The sequence below is a fragment of the Chaetodon trifascialis genome, chromosome 15, assembly GCF_039877785.1.
Source record: "Chaetodon trifascialis isolate fChaTrf1 chromosome 15, fChaTrf1.hap1, whole genome shotgun sequence".
Classification (NCBI taxonomy): Eukaryota; Metazoa; Chordata; class Actinopteri; order Chaetodontiformes; family Chaetodontidae; genus Chaetodon; species Chaetodon trifascialis.
Window position 1 is genome coordinate 11,023,895 of NC_092070.1, and position 20,295 is coordinate 11,044,189.

The window sequence follows — 20,295 nt, forward strand, 5'->3', positions numbered from 1 at the left end:
TCGTCCCTTCTAATCTCTCCAATTTTGCTGCTACAAATACATTTCCATGCCTATTTATCGAGACAGATTGTCTGAATTTTCATACAATACTTGAAGGAAACTCCTTGGAGGGGACAAACCATTTGTCTCGCAAAAAGCTTCATATCATTACCTTGTATTGCATTAGGTTAGATTAGATTACATTTATGATAAATTAAATTTGAGAGCTCTGGACAAGAACATTGGTGCTCTTACAGCATAAAGGGGCTTTTGGACCAAAAGCAGCGTTCAAAATCTAATCCCATTACATTTAGCCGAGGAGAGTCGACTGACAAAGCTGAAACCAAACATTTAGAAAGTACAGTTCCAGAAACGTCCGGCAGCGGCTGGAAACATTTACTCATTAAGATTGCAGCTTTCAGTCGAGTGCAAACCCTTAAATCCTTAAGTCCTGCGCTCACTTGCAAAAGGAATCACATTGACTGGGCGCAGATCAGAGGCGTATTGACGCTTCAACGCGCTGAACACACGGGTGGTGTTTTTTAAGCCGCTGCCTGCTCTGGATAAATCACTCCAGCAAGGAACTAATTCACACGCGCTTAATTATGTTTGGTGTGATGGCAGCCATTAAGTGTCTAAATGTGTGTGTACAGTCTGCGTCTGCTTGTTGGGAGACTCCATTAGGACAGATCGAGTTTATCGCACCGCCGCTGCTTTCTTATTTTCCTTCGCAAATAACATCTTTGCAACTTTGATGTTGTGCCCTCTCTGCGCTCCCCCCTGTCCTTTTCTCTCTCTGCCTCATGCTCCTGCTATCCCTCCCTCTGTTCTCCCTCCTCTCTTGTCTAAAGAAGTCATTTATTTTTCTCTCTATGGCTCCCTCTCCCAGCCTTTCCCCCTCTGGATCTTTCATACTTTATGCCTCCCTTCTTCACTCCATCTGTTTCGTCTCTCATCATTTTTCAAAGTTACATTGTGCACCTGTGTTTTTGTTTCCGTTACTTCCCGCTGCTCACTCCCTCTTCCTCTGCCACTCCCCACACGCCGTCTTGATTCCCTCAATCCGCCCCTTTATCCACCTCTCTGCACTGATGACTGTTAACACTTGACACATGGATTTCCTGTCAGGACTCTCTAAGTGCTGCCTGAGACACACACAAGCAGACATAGCTGGAGGCTACCTCAGGTCAAACTTGGAAGGAGGACAGAGGTATCTGCTAAAAGAAAGAGCAAGAAATGAAGATGAAAACAGGAAATGAAAGTGAGCGCGGTGACAACGACATAATGGAGCCCAGGGGAGAGCATCAAGCACAGACTGTGAAGGGGAATTAAAGGACAGTGAAACCCATTAGAAACAGAAGTACAAAAAAACAAAACAAGAAACAGTGAGAAAAAAAAAAAAAAAAAAAAAGATTACCATTCGACTAAGAAGATTATCAGGATTATCAGCTCATAAAACAGGGGTATGTTTGATGGCTTATTTGTTTGGCTGCTACGTGATTCAGGTTGTCACACTCAGCTGAGGTGCTTGCTGTTTCCTTACGCTGACTCAGACACACATCAGGTAACCTAAATTTAGATTTTCTGGCGAGAAAACGATGACGTTAACCAGTAAACCCAAACTGTGTGTGTGTGTGTGTGTGTGTGTGTGTGTGTGTGTGTGTGTGTGTGTGTTTGCCCTCTTACTGTGCTGTCCCATGAGCTGGTAGAGCTTGTTCAGCGTCTCTGTGTGCTCAGATGCTGGGTGGTTTGGTGGGTGCTGCTCTGGACTGGGCCCGCACTGCTGGGAGTGGGGCGGCGGAGTCTTACTGCTGTAGCTGCACACAAACGACGGCAGAATGGTCGGATAGTTCATGCCCCCATTCAGTCGTCCAAGCAATGCCCCCATCCCCTGGTTGACAACGGAGGGGCTGCCGCCGCTGCCGCCTACTCCTCTACTGCTCCCATTTGTGCTTCCTCTCCGGACAGGAAGCGTCTTCATCTCCAGCTCCTCCCCTCCTTCTCCGTCTGTGTGCTGGGCGGTTGCCACGCTGATGGCGTGCTGCCCCCCGTTGCTGAGGCGACAGTGCTGGTGCTGATGGTGCTGCAGGAGGTTATGGATCGGCCTCAACCACAAAGCGCTACCTGGGCCTAAGCCTCCACAGCCCCTGCTGGAACCGTGGCCGTGTCCATTACCCCCGCCGTTACTGCCTCCGCCACTGCCATTAGGATTCACCTTTTTACGCCTTTTACTGGTTTGAAAAGACAGAGAGGGTATTATCACCAGCTTCATATACAGCTGTAATATTTATGTGTTTGCAGCTGTGAGATCCAAAATCACCAAAGCACACAGACACAATTATTAAATGCTCGTAACAACATTTTAGTTGCCCCAAATGACTCATACACTGTTGCAAATAGACACAGGAGGACCAGCAAAGACTATGAGCTGCTGGGCAAAGCCATGATTAATTTAACCTTGGGAAAAAGTGTGATTATAATTTCTATCGAACAATTTTTTTTTCCCAGACATTTTTGACAGTTATCCTCATTATATCACAGAAAATCTTCAGGCATGTGTGAAATGAGTGCAGGTCCTAAATGTTTGATGTCTCAGGGACTAATGGGTTTGGCTGTTTTTCCTGTTTTATTACTGCTCCTTATGTGACACATTGCTCCCCACTGGATGATTAGTGAACAGTGGCAACTCTTTGTATCCCTCAGTGAAAATATGGACTCAATTTCATGTCATCTATAATTCTAGAATAAACACACAGCCCATATCTGACCTGTGCCACCCAGAGTATATCCTCTGCAGTCTGCGCGTTAGCTTGCGATAAAGGTGACTGATGTAGCGTAGCATCTCCTCGTAGCATGAGCCTGGCTCGCTGTAACTGGCGAGCGTGGAGTCGTTGGACATGTAGCGAGCGCGCTGCTCCCTCATCAGGGCGTTCTCCCTTTGCTTTGTCTCGGAGAACTGGGTGGCGATGACCACGAGGCACAAGTTGATCATGAAGAAAGAGCCCACCTGGTATGGGGAGGGAAAGTGTTTAAACGGCTCTGTGACAGCTGAAATCTTTCTGTTAAACCAGAATATCAATTGTGGCTACTTCATGAATATTTTACGTGAGAGTAGCAACTCGCAGTTGACTTCATCCCTCTTCGAGGTGTTAAAAGTGCAATAAAACACTGCATCAACAAGAGGCTGTATTAGGGCTCATACATTATTAAAGTGCAGCCTGTTTTGCCAGATCCTGATGATTAGATGAGAACTCCTTAACTTACTTCTATTATTTCCTCTGACATTCTCATTCATCTTAATTTCTGTCTTCTCACTTTCTATATGAATCACTTTGTTCTTCTTTCAGCCCTTCCTCCACCTCTTTCTCTCTCGCCCTTCCTTCTCTTTCGCCTAGTTTTCCTCCCTCTCCCTCTCAATGCATAATAAGCATTTTTACATCAAACGACAGGCAGGCAGAGAGCTCATACAGCATTGTAAAATACAGCCAAAGCCGGGATCTTTGAAAACCCCCACAACAGCATGATAAGAGTGAAATCATACACGATAAGAAGTCTGCGAGGTTCAACAGAGGGGAGTTGTGCTGCAAGCAGAGTTTAGCGGTTTACTTTAGTAAGGTTATTCTGTTTTTTCCAAAGCAGGACTGGAATGCAAGTACACGAAAATATCTTTCAGATGCGATGCGCATATGCATAATTGTTGAGCATTCAAACCACTATACTGCAGACTGTGTAGAGCTGTATGAAGAGGAGCAGGATTAAAGAAATCTGACTTCAGTGTGCCTAAAGTCACTAAATGCAGTTTATTTGTCTTTTAATTGCTAAATCAGAGCACGTAAAACAGTGTGTTCAGTGAGTAATAATCACGGAAATACTGGCATACATGCACTCTGAACCACGTCTCACTTGTAATTCACGTGCTAGACTCCACAGACGGCTGTTACCCCACCAAAAAAGTTATTGCAGAAAGCTACAGAGTCAGAATTAGAGTGAAATATTGAGCTTTATTGGGTTTGAGCTCATTAAATGCTGGAGTGGTTTCTGCTTGGGTAAGGTTCAAACAAGACCAGCGTTGATCCATGCAGATCTGTGCCGGATATTTTGGACTCAATCAAAAGTGGAGTTTTAATTTTTTTAATTAATTCTGTAGCTATTTTGGAGCTTGCTTTTCTGAGTCCCTGCAACACATTCGAATATCAGGAAAAGGCTGTGAACTGAAAAGAAAGAAATACAATGGGGTACTTACGATAATGAGCAGTATAAAATATATAAAATTGTAGAAGGAGTGAGCGTCCATGACATAGTACATGATATCTACCCATCCTTCCAGTGTGATGACCTGGTGGTGAAGACAAGAAGACAGACAGGGAGACGCTGTGTTATAATGAACAGGAAAGTAGAAAAACATCCCTTCGTAGCTCTGCCCATTGCTGTTTCTTCCAAAAACATATGGCACACACGCCCATGCACGCACACACGCACAAAATAGCGCACACAGATGCAAACAAACACCCGAAGCACACAGCAGTCAAATGCAGTACATTTCCAATTCTGTTTTTAATGGCTATTCCTCAGAAGAAAGCCTGTGGTGTCCCTCCAGCTTCTTATTTTTGTGTGTGTGGGTGAGTGTGTGTGTGTGTGTGTGCCAGGGGACTGACGCAGCTCTTTCATGGGGCCACTATGCTAATGAGCAAGGGAGATGCTGAGACCTGAAAGCGGTGGCTCAGCTCAGCCAAGCCGATAATGCTCTCACACCTCAACATTTACACCTCAGCTGGCATAACACATTCCAGCTGCCAGCGCACACGCAGCGACGGCACGAGCAAGCGCACACACCAAACAGGAGTCCAAACACACACGCCAACAGGCATGTGCGTGCATACTTGTGTATTCATAAAGGATCATACACAAGCCTCCCATAAACACACACCACAAATGCATATTATGCACGCACACACAGACCCAGAGGTGACTAATCCGTTCTCGATGGGAATGCTCTCCTTGCTCCAGATTAACAAAAGAGCCGAGGATTCTCAATTCTAAGCTAAAACACACTTGTAAAATGTGATAATTGCGCCTCTTTATTCCACGGAAACAGCCATCAAACCAAATATACATTGAGTCAGCCAAACTAATCTGGCAGTGAACATAAGAACAGGATAGGAAGACATCCAAACGAGCATCCAGCCTGGACATGAAGAGCAATTCGCAGACAGTCTGGAACTGATATCCTTCATTCATACAATTCATCAAGAATTGGAACTGAGTGATAAAAATCCATTATCAAAATGGAAGAAAGGACAATTCATGAAGAACCAGCAACTCTTGAGCAGCCGATGTGGCTACAAATCTTCTTCTGTGGAGCCTTGTTGCCTGTTTTTATCATTTCTTCACCCTCAGCTCGAGTTCTCAGATGTATGGCTCAGGACTGAGTGTGAGTGACATCCTCTCTTCAGATCAACTATTGAACTCTAGTAAGTGGCCTGGAGTCAAGAAAACAAATAAAGCAGTATAAATTGACCCTAAACAAACTGAACCTCTTACAGAATTGAAGATACTTGCAGAATAAACAAAGGAACCAACCCTCGGCGGAACGCAGTCAAGGCACAGGCTTGGTGTGTCGAGCACTCAATGTGACGTGTTAACAGCTTGCTGTACTCCGCAGGAGTCCCAGGGTAACTCTGAATTAACTCAATTTGGAACCTTGAGCTGAGATGTTTTCAAAACCCAGGCCTGAGATGTATAATTCATGTTCTTTGTATATACAGGTACTGAGGGGATAAAGCTGTAGACTGGGATGACAAGCTAAGCAAGTCGTTTAGCATTCAATGTAGTCATCTGCCTTTTTTTTTTCCAACAAGGCTTTCTACGTTTCTCCCCTTGTATTTGCATCTCAACCTCTTGTCTTTGTCTGTCTCACTTTGTCTCTCTTTAACTCTCTGTTTATGTTCCTGTTTCCAACCTGTCAACAACAGCCTGTAAAAAGCTTAAACTGTTTTGTTTTGAGGTTTTAGGAGGGTGATCACTCAATGCCTGTGTCATTATGAATTTAAATGTTTCCATTAGCACAGGCCCGTTATTGGCAAAGGATCAAATACAAATATTTCTGCAGATTTTTCTCAAATTTTAGAGGAATTTCCTACTTAATGTTGCATGCTTTATAACTGACATCTGAGTGCAAACTGGGCTCTTTCCTCTTTCTAAGCACACAGAAACATTTCTCCATGATGTTCACACATATTACACACACAGATCATAAGAAGCAGATGATACAAACTTCACTTGTCATGGCACTGTGCCTGTGCCGGCGGCAGCACCTCCTGGCTGCAGAGGCAGAGCAGTACCTGGAAACTAAACCCATGACTGATGCATACCACATTTCCAATCATCAACTTCATCTACCACCTTAACACTGGCACTTACAACAGATCCTAAAACATACACACACATCATATACTTGGCTAAAAAATGATCTCATCTGAGACTCAAAGTGATGCTTGCTAAACCATCAGAAAATAAATCGGAATCAGCAAAATCTAATCTTTAAAGCCTCTGACTGGGAGCTGAGACCACACACACTGTCTGTACCTAACAGGGATTAGTGCGTCTGTTTGACTGCGTGTGTATTCGTGGCGTTTGGGGTAATTTGAAGGTGAGAGTCTGTTTGAGAAACTCATGTCGTGCAAGTCAAAGTCTATAAACAGAGAGTCAGATGTATCAGTGGGTCCTGTACACACATACTGAAGGGACTGGAATTCACAACAGCACAGACAGTGTCAGCACAAAGACTGTAACAGGGAAAAGCCCGTCACGGCTCTTGGGAGAGCTGGAATCAGCACGAGGGAAAAGGAAAAATACATTTTCACAACCGGTGAGTGGAGAAGAAATGGCTTTCAGGTCATGATAAAAGTCCTCTGATGGCCTGAGTGGAGGGATTTCTAAAAGGATACAGGTTACAGGTGCAGAGGAGCACATTTTTGACCACATCCAACTCAATTCTTTAATCTAAAATCCTGCAATAAACTCTTCACACCCTGCTCTCCAGCGTTTTATTTCCACATCCAAAGCTACACATTCCTCCCTTCTTACCTGGAATATAGCTATCCAGGCGTAGCCGATGTTGTCAAAGTTCACAGCTCCCTTGTGAGGGTTGAGGTCCCCAGGGCGACACACATTATAGTACTGGTTCCAGTTAACGCAGCCATTAACGCTGGCCCCACCCACCGCAGGGGCTGATCCCATCAGAGCTGAACTTTGGAGGGAAGCGGCCAATGAGCATTGGGCCGGCACATTGTCGCAGCGCAGCATCCCATTCTCGCGGGGAGCCGAGCAGATAAATGGGCTGTCCTCGCCTTCCTCCGACATGTAGTAAGGACTTATGGACAAGTTGTACATTCTGGATGGGAGAAAGGAACATTGTTTTTGATGCGATGTCTACAATATATAATATAATATAATATAATATAATATAATATAATATAATATAATATAATATAATATAATATAATATAATATATTTATTCGCGATTAATCGCAAATTAATCACACATTTTTATCTATTCTAAATGCCCCATTAATTATCATTTTAATACTCTTATCAACATGGAAAAGTGGATAGACTTGCTTTGTGCAAATGTCTTTAATTGAAAACAACAACATGTAGTGTTATACTTCACACTAACATTCTCACTTTGAGCAGTCATTCACATTTGAAGCAGAAATCTCACAAAATTTAACACTGTCAATAAACAGATGACAAAAAATAAATACTTATATTTATAAAAAAGCTCCTTCAACAACCCTTTCTAAGAGATCAAAACAGGGTGATACAAGATAAAGTTACAAAGTGCACATCATTGTAAACTAGGACTCAGGCTACAGTGCAGTTAAACCATGGCTTAAACTTTCCTTTCTTAGGTTTCCTTTCAACATAATAGCATCCATATGCCTCTGTTGAAAGCCATCCATTGTCACCTGGTTTTGACAGGGAGGCTGCGGAGGATTCACATTCGCCGTGTGTTTGACCATCAAGTGTTATTTCAGACTGGATGTGCTACTGTGATAATTCAGTTCACACCAACAATACGCACAGATAACTTTGGTCTTGTCAGTCGACCCATCTGGCAACTTTTTGAAACTAAACTTTCCATTTAGAATCTTGTTCACATCCATTTCGGTGTTTCGTGCTTGACATCCACACAAACCGGTAGCCTACTCTTTTACAGCTAGCAAGCAGGCAAGACCAAACACTTGCGTGGGGCGTGCCTATTGTTTTGTTTCCGGTTTACAACCAGATCCTGTAGTTTTTCTAACGTTACTAGCAGAAGCCACAGCTTGAAAAAAAACTACAAGTTCACTACACTTTGTATGTCACAAAGAGCGTTAATCTTGCAATAAAAAAAATAACGCCATTAAAATTAATTTGCGTTTAATGCGCAATATTTTTGACAGCACTATTTAAAAGCACTTGTATAGGAAAAAGAAACACAAATCCTCCCCAGGACCTTGACTGTGACGAATCTTTTTGCTTTTTTAAAATTGAAAAACATTGTTGGCAGAGAGTGGATATATCATTGATCTTATTAAACAAGCACGCATCTGATCACAGATGTTATCTTTGTGTCCTCCTCTTCCACAGTACCTCAATCAGTGATGTCCACTCCAATCAAAAACCCTGTGGACAGTATAACTGCTCACTTCTATCTTAGCTGTCATGACATTACTACTTCATTAAAAGGCTGATTTCCTTTGGTCCTCACTGTAGGCCAAAGTGCAGCTTGGCACTCTACAAAAACTTGAAAACAAGCTTTTGCATCTTGTAATCTCTGGAAACAAATTTCTAACATCTTATCTTTTATCTATTTACTTACTTTTTCCTTTGTTTTGGTCAAAACTGTCTCCATCCAATTGACTGTCTTCATCAAAAATCTCTCCCTCTCCTCCCCTGTCTGCGCATTCAGACATAGGCTTTACCAAATCAATAGCTATCCCAAAGACTGGAGTGGACTATCAGACCCTCCACAATGAGTCTGCACTGCCACTTATTGCTCGAGCCGAAAATAGAGGAATAGAAAATATCTCTTGCTACTGAGTCAAATAGAATTTTGTTCACGCCACTGTCTTTTCATGGTGGCTTTAGACAAAGACCACTGAATATGTAGAGTAGAATGGAAAAAAAAGAAAAAAAAGAAACCATTTTGTCCCTTAATTTGTTTGAGTTGTACAGCCAGTTTGCATGCCTCAATTAAAAAGAGAAAATATCATCCATTTAATAGCACATGCTTTTTAATTTGGAGGCTATTTTGCATTTAAAGTGAAACGGCACATTATAACTGAGTGAGCAGGGCATCTATCAGTAACCATGGTGACAGCTGTGTCCTCACCATGCAGGGAAGTGGTGAGTGCATCCCACAGTTTCCCTGCTTATTTATACCCCCCCTTTAAAGTGGAGAGTCCTCCACAACAATGTGTGCACTTTCATGCAGAGTGACATTGGCTCTTCAACTAGCGGTGGGAATAGACCAGTTCGGGAAAAGTGTCTAGTGGTTGACTCCCATTATGTTCCAGTTCTTTTTCCCTCCTGTAGCCTGAGTAATACAGAACATGTTGGCATCCTTATGACTTCTGGAGACGGTGCTAATGCATGATGTTGACTGTGTGCATGTGCGATGCTATGCAGTATAGTTTCATATTGTACTGGAGGTCAGACAACTATTTGTAAGAGGAGACACAGCAGCAGACACAAGCATACTTGGCTATGAAATATTAAGGCTGCTCTCTTTTCTCTTTCTCTCTTACACACAGGAAGGATTCAGCAACATTTACTCTGGTACAATTTGTACCATCACATCAAAAACAGCATTAGTTCAAGGAAGTCAAGGGGACATTTTTTGGCTTCTTGCAGTTGTGGACAATGAAGCAGCATTTCTTTCTCTTTTGTATAATTTTGGTGCCCACGGCTGAAGTGGTGACTCTGATCTTCTCTCTGTCTGAATGTACATGTGTGCCTGTTTTTGTGTTCGTCTTCTCTGGGACATAGTGGTTGTTTGTCTCTCATGAGATGCATCTTATTTATCTCAAGGTGGGATAAATCTTGGAGAGGAGGTTTATTTAATATGTTCATCATTTGTGCAGTGTCGTAGGAAATGCAGTTTTGTCTGTCTGATTGTGTTGGCCTGCGTCATGTTTACAGAGTCTGCACCTTGTGCTTCCTCAGGTTTAGGTCACTTGCAATGTAAATTGCCATTTTGTTAATCTGGTAAAGTTTAAAATCTATTTGGGAATTTTTTCACTTCATTCCAAACAGTTGCAACAGTTATTAAATAACATGTTGATGAGATTACAGCTTTACATTGCTCTGTCTATCTTTATCTTTCTGTCCTTGCTTCTCCTTATATGTGAGTGAGGCCATAGGGTGGTTTACATCCCGAGGGCACTATACAGTTTGCAGTAGGCTGTATTATAAGCTACAGCTGGTTGCTACACCCAAAGACAACTCAACACAAATTCCAACAAGAGAGAAGCAGCGGGAGAAAAGGGAATAAACGGAAATGGCTGAAAGAAAGATCATGTTTTGAGTTAAGTGAGCTGAGCATGTTTGAAGATTTCATGCATGCATGCTGGAGGCAGTGCTGGTCACCATATGGATGTTTGGAACAGCACTTGGAAATCAGGGTGGATGGTAGATCTTCTCTGTTTGGGAGAAATTAAAAATTGATTGCAACTTCTAAGTCTATGGATAGAGCACTTTTCACTCATCTCTGTTTAGTCTCTACTCAAGGAAAAAGAATTTAACTCAGATCTTAGGGTGCTCCTTCCCTCAGATTTCCCTGGGACCATTGATGCAACTACCACCCAACAAAAAAACGAGGCAACGTAAACACTTCATCACAAGACCAAATTCCTTACGTTCTGATGTCCTCTCCCAGGAAGCAGCGGTTGCGCAGCAGCCCCGCCCACAGCTGGACTCCCACAATGCCGAAGATGAAAAAGACAAAGAAGCAGAGAAGAAGAACATTCCCCAGCATGGGCAGGGTGTCCAAGAGCAGTGTCACCAAGATCCTCATACCTACACAGTGGGACAGAAGAGGTAAAGATGAAATGATTTTCACATGCACAAGTGTACACACACGTTTCAAGTCCACATACATGACTGACACGAATTCTGCGTGTGGGGCAGCAGCTAACCTTTGCTCGCCCTCTGGTTACCACACAGCTCTGACAACCTCTATTGATCTTGTGAGCTTAGAACCCATAACTTCATCCCCACAGCCAATATAATTACAAGCAATGACAATACTGAAAGTGACAGTTTGACGTTATTTTCTCCTCTGGGATTTCAACTCACAGCTTCCCTGTGGCTAATATTATCTAACCACATGCATTCAGCATCCATCTCCAGTTGTCAGCTGTGTTTAGCATCAGCAGAGTCGGGGATCTAGTCCCTCAGGTCCTGACAATGTGTTCTGTCCCCTTTCACTTATATCACAGCCTTGTCACAATGACTGCACTTACAGTACGGTAATTCCATTGTGTCACGGCTACTTTTGGCAGTGGCAATGTTATTTAAACCTAAATCTCCTTGAGTCTCCAAAAATTAAGGTTGTGTTGTGCCACTGCAGAAGAAAGGTCTCCGCAAATTCATTATCATTTGATGACAGGCGAATAAACAAGAAACAAATGCTGTGATTTGTTTGTGAGTTTTACAGTTATCAGGACAGGCCTAAAATGAACTAATCTCACCAGTTGATTATATATTCTAATTAAATTTTGTGCCACAAGCTAAATATTATCAAAGTCTATCTATAATAAGTCAGAGCGAAATTAAACTCTTCTCCAGAAAATTCTCATCAATTATTTATGCAAGTTTGGAAGCACTGAGGAGCAAAATATGAACGTTATTGTTTTTCTTCTTTTCAGACAGTGGAAATCTTTTAGGGTAAAATTAATAATCCTCTTGACGCATTAACAAGACAAGATTACAACCTGTTACAGCACTGTCTCCATTTCATATAAACTATGTTATCTGGCTGCATTAATGCTTTCATTAAATGCTATTTTTAAATGTCGTGACAGACAATATTACAGTATATTTGGATAACAAAATAACTGTGCAGACAATACGTAAACACTGGAAACAAAATCAACAAGACCTGAACATCCCAGTCTTGTTTACAAGCGTAGCAAATGTCATGACAGTTGATTTGTGGTGGTGTTATTCTGTGAAGCACTAACTGTCCCCACTCAGAGGGAATGACTCACCAGCGTTTAGTGTATATCGTCTTATTTGTGTTTATTTGTGTGTGCTTCTGTGTGCACTCATGACCCACAAAGTTGCTGTTCAGAACATATTTTCTAAATAAGTGGCACAAGATTAAATCTCCTGAATTACATAAAGGGATTTTGGTTTGTTGGTTTTTGGTAGATCTATTCAGTCAACCATCCATCCTAACGAAAATATTACAGACTGACAGGTGAGGGTCGATCCTTTAAACAGAGCTCTAATGAGATGAGGTCATGGCTTTGGGGTGGAATAGAAAACTGAAGTATGGCCTCCATATAGCAAGACTCACAAGGAGGAGTTACAGTATGTTCATGAAAGCAGTTAAATTTCCAGTTTAAGTCGTTGTCTGATCACCAATCTGTCTCATTTTATCCACTTCCACTTTTAACATACCTTCTCACCGGCTGCTGTCTTTTGCAATGCCATGTTTCTCACAAAATAGAGGTTATGGAGGGGGAGAATAAGAAAATCTTACACCCACTTCAATGATGCATGTGTCTCATCACAAAACTGAAGAAGAAAAGAGTACATCTGCCTGCACGCTTGAGGTAGCAATACTCCAGGGACACGTCGCAGTCTACTTGTGTGCGTACAGTGCGTGGAAATGTACACATGGACACACTGAGTAAACAGCACACAGATGCCTTACCATAGAGGCATCTGTGTGCAGTGAAATATGCTCAGCAAACACAAACATTTCACAGTGTTAACATCCCCCAAGCAGAATACTAATGGCTTCTCCATTTTGAGTATGGAGAAGTGATTCAGGAATACACTGAATTTTATTGCTGAGAACAATTCGGAGAGGGGTAAGGAACACAAAGAGATTTAAAGCTAGACTGACACCACGTTCACTCCCAGAGTTACACTGCACCCTGTTACGGTTTAATTAAACTAATGTTATCGAAGGGTGCACAAGTGTCAGACTCCATGAGGGCATTAGAAACAGAGAAGGGCCACCTACCCAGAAAGTCATGCCACTAGGATAAGTTAAGTTTTCTGAGGCTGGAATTTATGAAGAAAACTGACATACTTTCATTTGTAAGAAGTGATGGGCGTAATGTCGAGAAAGGACAGAGAAAAACTACTAAGTATTAGAACATTTTGAAAATCCTCTACATGTTTTTCTCCTTTTATTCCTTTGAGGAAGTTACAGACAGAGGTCGTAATCTATGAAAATATGTTTTTATGAAGTCATAAAATTGCTTCGTAGATTAGATCTGGGAGTAATTAAACGTATTAATGTGAAATGTCATTGGTAGGCAGGGTGCAGCCTATGATGAACTAATGGCTTTCCTCATCTTTTTCCAACCACACAGACCAGGAATTTAACAGTTATAGCAGTGAACATGGGCATGTGGAACATGCATTGAGTGTGTGCAATACACAGCAAAGTCCAAAATATATACAATGTAAATGTAGCTTTAGCTGGGTTTTATTGGCCTCTGTGTGATAACATTCATGCAGGTCATGTGGTAAGAAGTGCTAAAAAATACTGAAATATGGTGCAAAAGGCAACCTTGAACAAGTAAAGACTAAAATATGAACAACATTTTGTCAATATTTGGAACACATGTTGATCCAGCACTTAAAAGACTCTACCAGTAAACCATGACAGCATTATCAAACACATACAGGGAAATGCACAACGCCTCCAGTGCTAGCTTTAAACTGCTGCTGGCTGTTAGCTGCCTCGTGCCTCAGCTGTGATTGCCACATTTTGGCACATAAACAATGATCAATGCTAACTTACAAATTCGTGCATGCACACACATGCCCACAAACATCAAGCCTGTGGTTTAACAGGCTGGTATCTACCATCTGCTGGGGGTGATGTGGAAGAATCCAATTTGCTGCAATGACAGGGGGTTTTGTGCAGTTGAGAAAGTGGACACAATTTATCTGAAATACTTCTGATGATTTGGAAAAGTTGCCAGCTTGTGCTCTCATTAGTGTGCTGAAAGAGAGCTGAAGTGAAACCAGAACATCTAAGTTGTGTTCCAGAAGGAAGAAAACCTCATTCAAAGTCCTTTTGACATTTATAACTACACCAATAATTAAAAATATAGCCTTGGAGCAGAGTCGTTCTCAACAGCGTGTTATGTGGCTGGACGGTCATCTAAAAAAAAAAAAAATCTGACACCGTTGTTCATTTAATATTTATGTCTCTTAGTGGCCTTTAACGCCAATTCTCATAAGGCCTAGACATTCACAGGCTAAACGTCAGTGTCGATGGGTCACGGCTCCCTCAGACGTGTCTGTAATGACAGTGGGACAAAGAGGACTGCACACTGGAGAAGACTTTAGACATCAGACAGTTGAAAAAAGAGGAAAGCTCTGGTGAGTTTTATGGATAAGTACAAAGCCAAGTTACCATGACGTACCTGTCACAAAGTGTGAAGTCAGACAGCAGCACTTGCACCGTAATGCAGCCCAAGAATACAACACTTTTGCTAAAAAGAAAGCTAAGAAGGAGCAAATGACACATCGGATTAATGAACCCCAGGAATCTGACGTCTGCTGCATAACCAACGGCTGTGCGTAATGGCACCGCGCTCTGGCGAAGCACTTCTCAAATCACATGCTGCAGATTTATCAACACATCTGCCCTGCCGCATTCAGACGTCAGCAGGGATTTCATGAACTGAGAGAGAGAGGTGTAAAGCAGCTGTGCACAGCAGATAGTGTAAGAATGACTCAGATTCTTTATAAATGTAGGATGATTTACCAACGATTCCGCTTTAACCACAATAAATGTTCATTTTAGTGGCTGACTCAAATACATCTACTTGTTGGAGAGTGTTTAATTAAAACATTTTAAGCATTATCTCTCACATCTGTGCATTTACTGCATGTTGGTGGTTGCACCATTGCAAAAGTAGGGCCTGGAGAGTGTTGCTCACTGTATCTAGGCTACAGCACAAAAACACATTCAACATCTGTCTAACAATGGATGCTTCCAATCCACTTAGGCAGAAAGAAAAACAGAGAAACAGAGAGTAAGCAGAATGGTTGGAGACAAACAGAGACGCTAAGTAGAAAAAGTTCAACACGGCTATTAGCCTAGCTGGCTCGCACCCATAAACACTCCATCACTGATTACAAATCAGACGAAAAAGAAAAGAGAAGAGAAAGACAGGGAGGAAAAATGAGGCAAGCTGGTGTGTACCTGTTAGTATATGAGTCTGAGGGCTTTGGGGTATGTTTGTGTCTGTCTGAATCTATGCTGACCTTGAGTTTCCCGCCCCCAGTAACACCTCTCATTGTCACCCTCATTGCAATTCTTTCCCTCTGTCTTCTCTCCATCTGTGCCGGACCCTTCAGGGAGCAACTGAAAACTTGTTACAGTAATAAAAGTTTTACTTCACCTTGTTCGTGGCTGTAGAGATGTTTCTCAGGGCTACTGTTAGCTTAACAATGAGGTTAATGTTGCTTTTTCAGTACTCGTAGAGGTAGAACAAAACAATAAGAGTGTGTGTGTGTGTGTGTGTGTGTGTGTGTGTGTCTGGGTGTGTGTGTGTCTGGGTGTGAAAGTGTTCGTGAGGAAAGCTTGAGAGAAACAGACAACCTGCCAAGCTTTATGATTGTGTTATCTGCAGTGGCCAAAGCACACACACACACACACACACACACACACACACACACACACACACACACACACACACGCGCGCACACGCGCACACTTGTGCAGACATATAACATCATCAGTTACATAGGAGAGTCTTACGTCAACCTGTGCCACGTGCTAAGGACTGACTTATTCACACATATGTGCATGCATGCACACACACACACAGTCTTTTACAAATACCATCCATGTACTCTACCATTAATACTCCTATGGCTTCTCCAGTGTTGTAAGAATAGATTTTTAGTGCGCATGCCTCACAGCAAGAAGGTCGCCAGTTCGATTCCCGGGTCAGGCCTTTCTGTGTGAAGTTTGCATGTTCTTCCCGTGCATGCGTGGGTTCTCTTCGGGTACTCCAGCTTCCTCCCACAGACCAAAAACATGCTCATTAGATTAATTGGTGACTGTAAAATTGCCCCTAGGTGTGAGTGTGAGTGTGAATGGTTGTATGTCTGTATATGTTGCCCTGTGACGACCGGTCCAGGGTGTACCCCGCCTCCCGCCCGTTGACAGCCAAGATAGGCTCCGGCCCCCCCGCGACCCCGAAAGGGATAAGGGGCATAGAAAATGGATGATATATAAATTGTGTTGTATGAGCGATATGATCCATTTGACCATACTATAGAGTTAGACATGAGACTGAAACAGATGTGTCTAACAAGGAAGAACATAAAGAAAGAAATGTTTAAATCACACCCTATAAACCTGCATTGATCAAAATGGCCACTGCTACTGGCAGCCCGAACCTGAAAAACAGCTTGGCCACGTGCCTAATGTATGCTGGTTAATAATCTTGTACGTTGTTATGACACCATTGTCTAGTGATCATCTATAGTTGTAGATTCATGGGCCCTTCTGTCACAGAGCTTTTAGGAGAATGACAAACTATGCAGTGTAAGTTCTCACTCAGCGCTGTGCTCAGCGTGGTGCTGTACAACCTCTGGAAGTGAGATTAAAGCAAACATCAAGTCCTGGATCATCAGTCAGCATACTGTTAAGAAGTGGGAATATAGACACAAAAGTTCCATATGGGTTTGCTCTTATGCTACTATATTACTGTAATGAAATAAGGTATAGTTGAACTGTGCTCTGGGTAAATTACAATAAGATATTGCAAGTTTTGCACACAAATGATACAAATAAAACATATTCTAGTTTAATATTTATGACATATAAACACGTTATTCATTTTTAATGGCTAAAAGGTCTGTCTTCCTTGGGTATTAATGGGAGTCAAGTGCTTTTTAAACCAAGTCATGCACAGTTGGGCAAGTGTCAAGAATAAAAACCATCAGGGGGTTTGGGTTGTGAGTTCAGTGGGGCACTGTGGTGTGTGGACTGCTGGCATTCAGCAAAAAAGCAAATGACAGGGAAGGTGCACCATCGGGGTGTTGACCAAATCAGCACTCCTGCACAGGTAAAACATGGACTCACTTGGCACTCTGTTGATGGCCCGCAGTGGCCTGAGCACTCGGACAGTACGGATGGCTGACAGACTGGCATTATGGCCGTCCAGAGAATACTCCATCACCCTGAAGACAGTTGGAGAAAGGCATGTTCAGTACTTAAAAACACATTTGTGCACACATACACAAAGCTACAACAACAAGACTAAGAACATCAAAAACACGATAATGCTTATAATAGCAGCTACCCACATAATTATTGTACATGTGACATTTAATTATATGAAGTCAGAAGCTCTGTTTTCTCTGTATAGTTTATACAGCAGCACCAAAACATCAGTAATGTGACAAGCAGGAGGAAAGAGGCAGTTATGGTCTGTGATCGTGCTGGCTGCGTGAGGAAAGTGTGTGTGGTCGTACTGGCTCAGCCCTTACAGCGTGGGAGTATCTAAAGGAATATCTACTGCCGATTGGATCCTGCCCTCGCCTCAACCTACAGGGTATAGTGGCAACAGCCTTTAGTCTGGGTGTGCAGCTCCACTCCTCCAGTTTCAGATTGGTAAATACTGTGCTGTACATCTCGAACAGGCACCTGTATCATGTGAACTGTATCCACTCCAAAAGCAGAAAACTGTGTTTGTGTTTGTTTGTGTGAGGTTGCATTTGTGCTTGTCTGATTGTTTACTTCGCTTTCAATGAAATGTTATCTTGTTCTAAGCAGACTGCTATTATCAAGCTGCAGACGACACAGAAAACTGAGCAATTTGTGGGCGTGAGCAAAAAGCATTGTGGGATGCTCACCCTGCCATGACGATGACGAAGTCAAGCTGGTTCCACTTGTCACCGAGGTAACAATTGGTGCCAAAAATTCCCAGGGCCACCATCTTGATGATCATTTCCACAGCAAAGAAAGCAAAGATGCCGTCGTCCAATACCTGAAGGAACAAACAAACACGCAGATAGAATGAATGTTTAGCATGGACAACAGCAGCGAGGGGGCATTGACTTGTTGTCAGCAGAAAAAGGTCAGGTCCTTGTTAAGTTTCTTCATCAATATGGAGTCACATTTTAAGAAGGAGCCGCTCAAGTGCCAGCGGAGGTTGTCTGAAAAGGAAGTCTTGTCTCCATTAGTTAGTTTCATCCCAGCAGGGAATAGCTCTGGCTTACCATGGTTATGGCTGTGTCTCAATTAATTAGACATCTACCGCAGCAAAAAGAACGTCTGTATTTGAATGTAATGAGCACATCTCGGCGCACCAAGAATCAACATTACTCTACAGCACAAGATGAGAGAGAACGACAGATCATTTCATTACTATTTATTCAAGAATTATTATTGGTATGGCTCTTCCAGTCACTTCACAACAAGTTGAAGCAGAATGTGAAGCCAATCTGCGGTGAAAAATAAACATTTACAATTAGTTAGCATTAGTCTTTATTGTCCTTCTTTGTCTGGCCCGATGAGTGACGATGCCTTAGAATTTCCCATATTATTCACTAAAGCACTGACCAAGGTGGTTAAATAAAAATCACCATACAGAAACACGTTTAGTGCCCAGTACAGTACTGAGGTAAATAGTGTGAATGTTCGTCATGTGCTTCCACACACAAACCTTGCCACGTAAGATAATGTGCTCCAGCTGTGAGGGTGAGGCACTGACCTGCAGGATGCGGCACCACTCTGACTGGCAGGTGACGTCTTCACAGGGCTGGAACATCCCCAGAGTCACGCAGTTGAGCAGGATCACCAGCATGGATACGTGCTCGAACCACGTGCAGGAAGAGGTTAAGGCCAAAACACGCAGGATTTCATTTGAAGCATGTAGAAAGGCAAGCAAGCACATCTTACCGTGTACGCAGAACTAAAACAATCAGATGCTGTTAATGACGCATCGTCAAAGCTTGGGACAGCTTTTTCTGTAACAGTGCTGACCACAGGTGCATCCAGGGCTGTCGAGATCAGGTGCAAACCACACGCTGGAGCAACCAATCAGGCCTGCTGGCCTGCCGCAGGGTGACACAAGCAACGATGCTTGCAAAACAGGAACTGGCCGACACAAGCTGACACGGGGAACAGAACGGTTCCTTTATCTTACTTTTCCCAAAGGCTGCCTGAAATGTGAATCCACCTCGAGCCCCAAATTGTTTTTCTGAATGAGCCGTCTCTGTGCAGGAGGGAGCAGCCGTACAGGAGGGCAACTAGACGGAGGTCATTCACAAGGCTAGACGAGACCACTACTCTGCAGGAAGGGTCCAGTTCTAGGCCATAAAATCCTATGATGCAACATGATGTATAAGCTCGCACAAGAAGCGTTAAAGTCCCAGACAAAAATCAACCGTGACTCAGCATAAGAGCATGCGAGTAAACAAACACCCCGCCAACACACTGGAACCGGATGCCAATAAGAAGTTGTGTGTGAGCCTAATGCACATAATGGGTCTAATAATGACCCAGTGAGCCTGGCTGCTGGGCTGTTAATCTGATTACAGGCCTTTTCACAGTTTCTCAACTAACATTTTAATGGGTCCATGTCTACTGTACATCCTGTTGCATCATTTGTGAATACATTCACCGCAGGAAATAAATCAATTAGAAAAGATCTTAGTCTACAAGCTTGGTTTTCTAATTCTATATATTTGTGGCAATTGATTTCAGTATGACATCGATGCAAATTCTGGTGTGTCTCAGGATTTGTTTTGTTCTACAGGAAGCACAATTTCAAGGGTACACAAATGTCAAATGTCACCTCTGACCTGACTGAGACAGCACAATCTTTTCTTGATTTCCTCTTGCTTGTGTTATCCTTTCTTTATCCTTTTTGGACTGCCAGTGAGCTTATCTGTTTAGAACAAAGCAGTGCAGAGGGCACAGTCAACAGCGGATTTTTTTTCTTCCTTTCCTTGATGTCAGTTTCTTTTCTTTTGACAGCATAAGAGCTCCAAAGATAATCCAGCTACAAAGAATGGAATATTAACCACGTGGTCCATTAGCGTCTCACGGC

General features: G+C 42.7%; 1 protein-coding gene across 2 annotated transcripts in view; it reads right to left on the reverse strand.

Annotated features, from left to right (window-relative positions):
• The window catches only part of cacna1ha (calcium channel, voltage-dependent, T type, alpha 1H subunit a), a 109,251-nt gene that overhangs the window by 37,669 nt on the left and 51,287 nt on the right, over window positions 1-20,295 (reverse strand). For both annotated transcript variants that reach the window (XM_070980460.1, XM_070980459.1), the window contains exons 3-10: window positions 18,955-19,066; window positions 18,095-18,228; window positions 17,322-17,419; window positions 10,885-11,044; window positions 7,066-7,372; window positions 4,223-4,315; window positions 2,748-2,986; window positions 1,666-2,210 (exon numbers count right to left, since the gene is read on the reverse strand). In XM_070980460.1, the coding sequence (XP_070836561.1) occupies window positions 1,666-2,210; window positions 2,748-2,986; window positions 4,223-4,315; window positions 7,066-7,372; window positions 10,885-11,044; window positions 17,322-17,419; window positions 18,095-18,228; window positions 18,955-19,066 (1,688 nt within the window). The remainder of the gene's footprint in view (window positions 1-1,665; window positions 2,211-2,747; window positions 2,987-4,222; window positions 4,316-7,065; window positions 7,373-10,884; window positions 11,045-17,321; window positions 17,420-18,094; window positions 18,229-18,954; window positions 19,067-20,295) is intronic.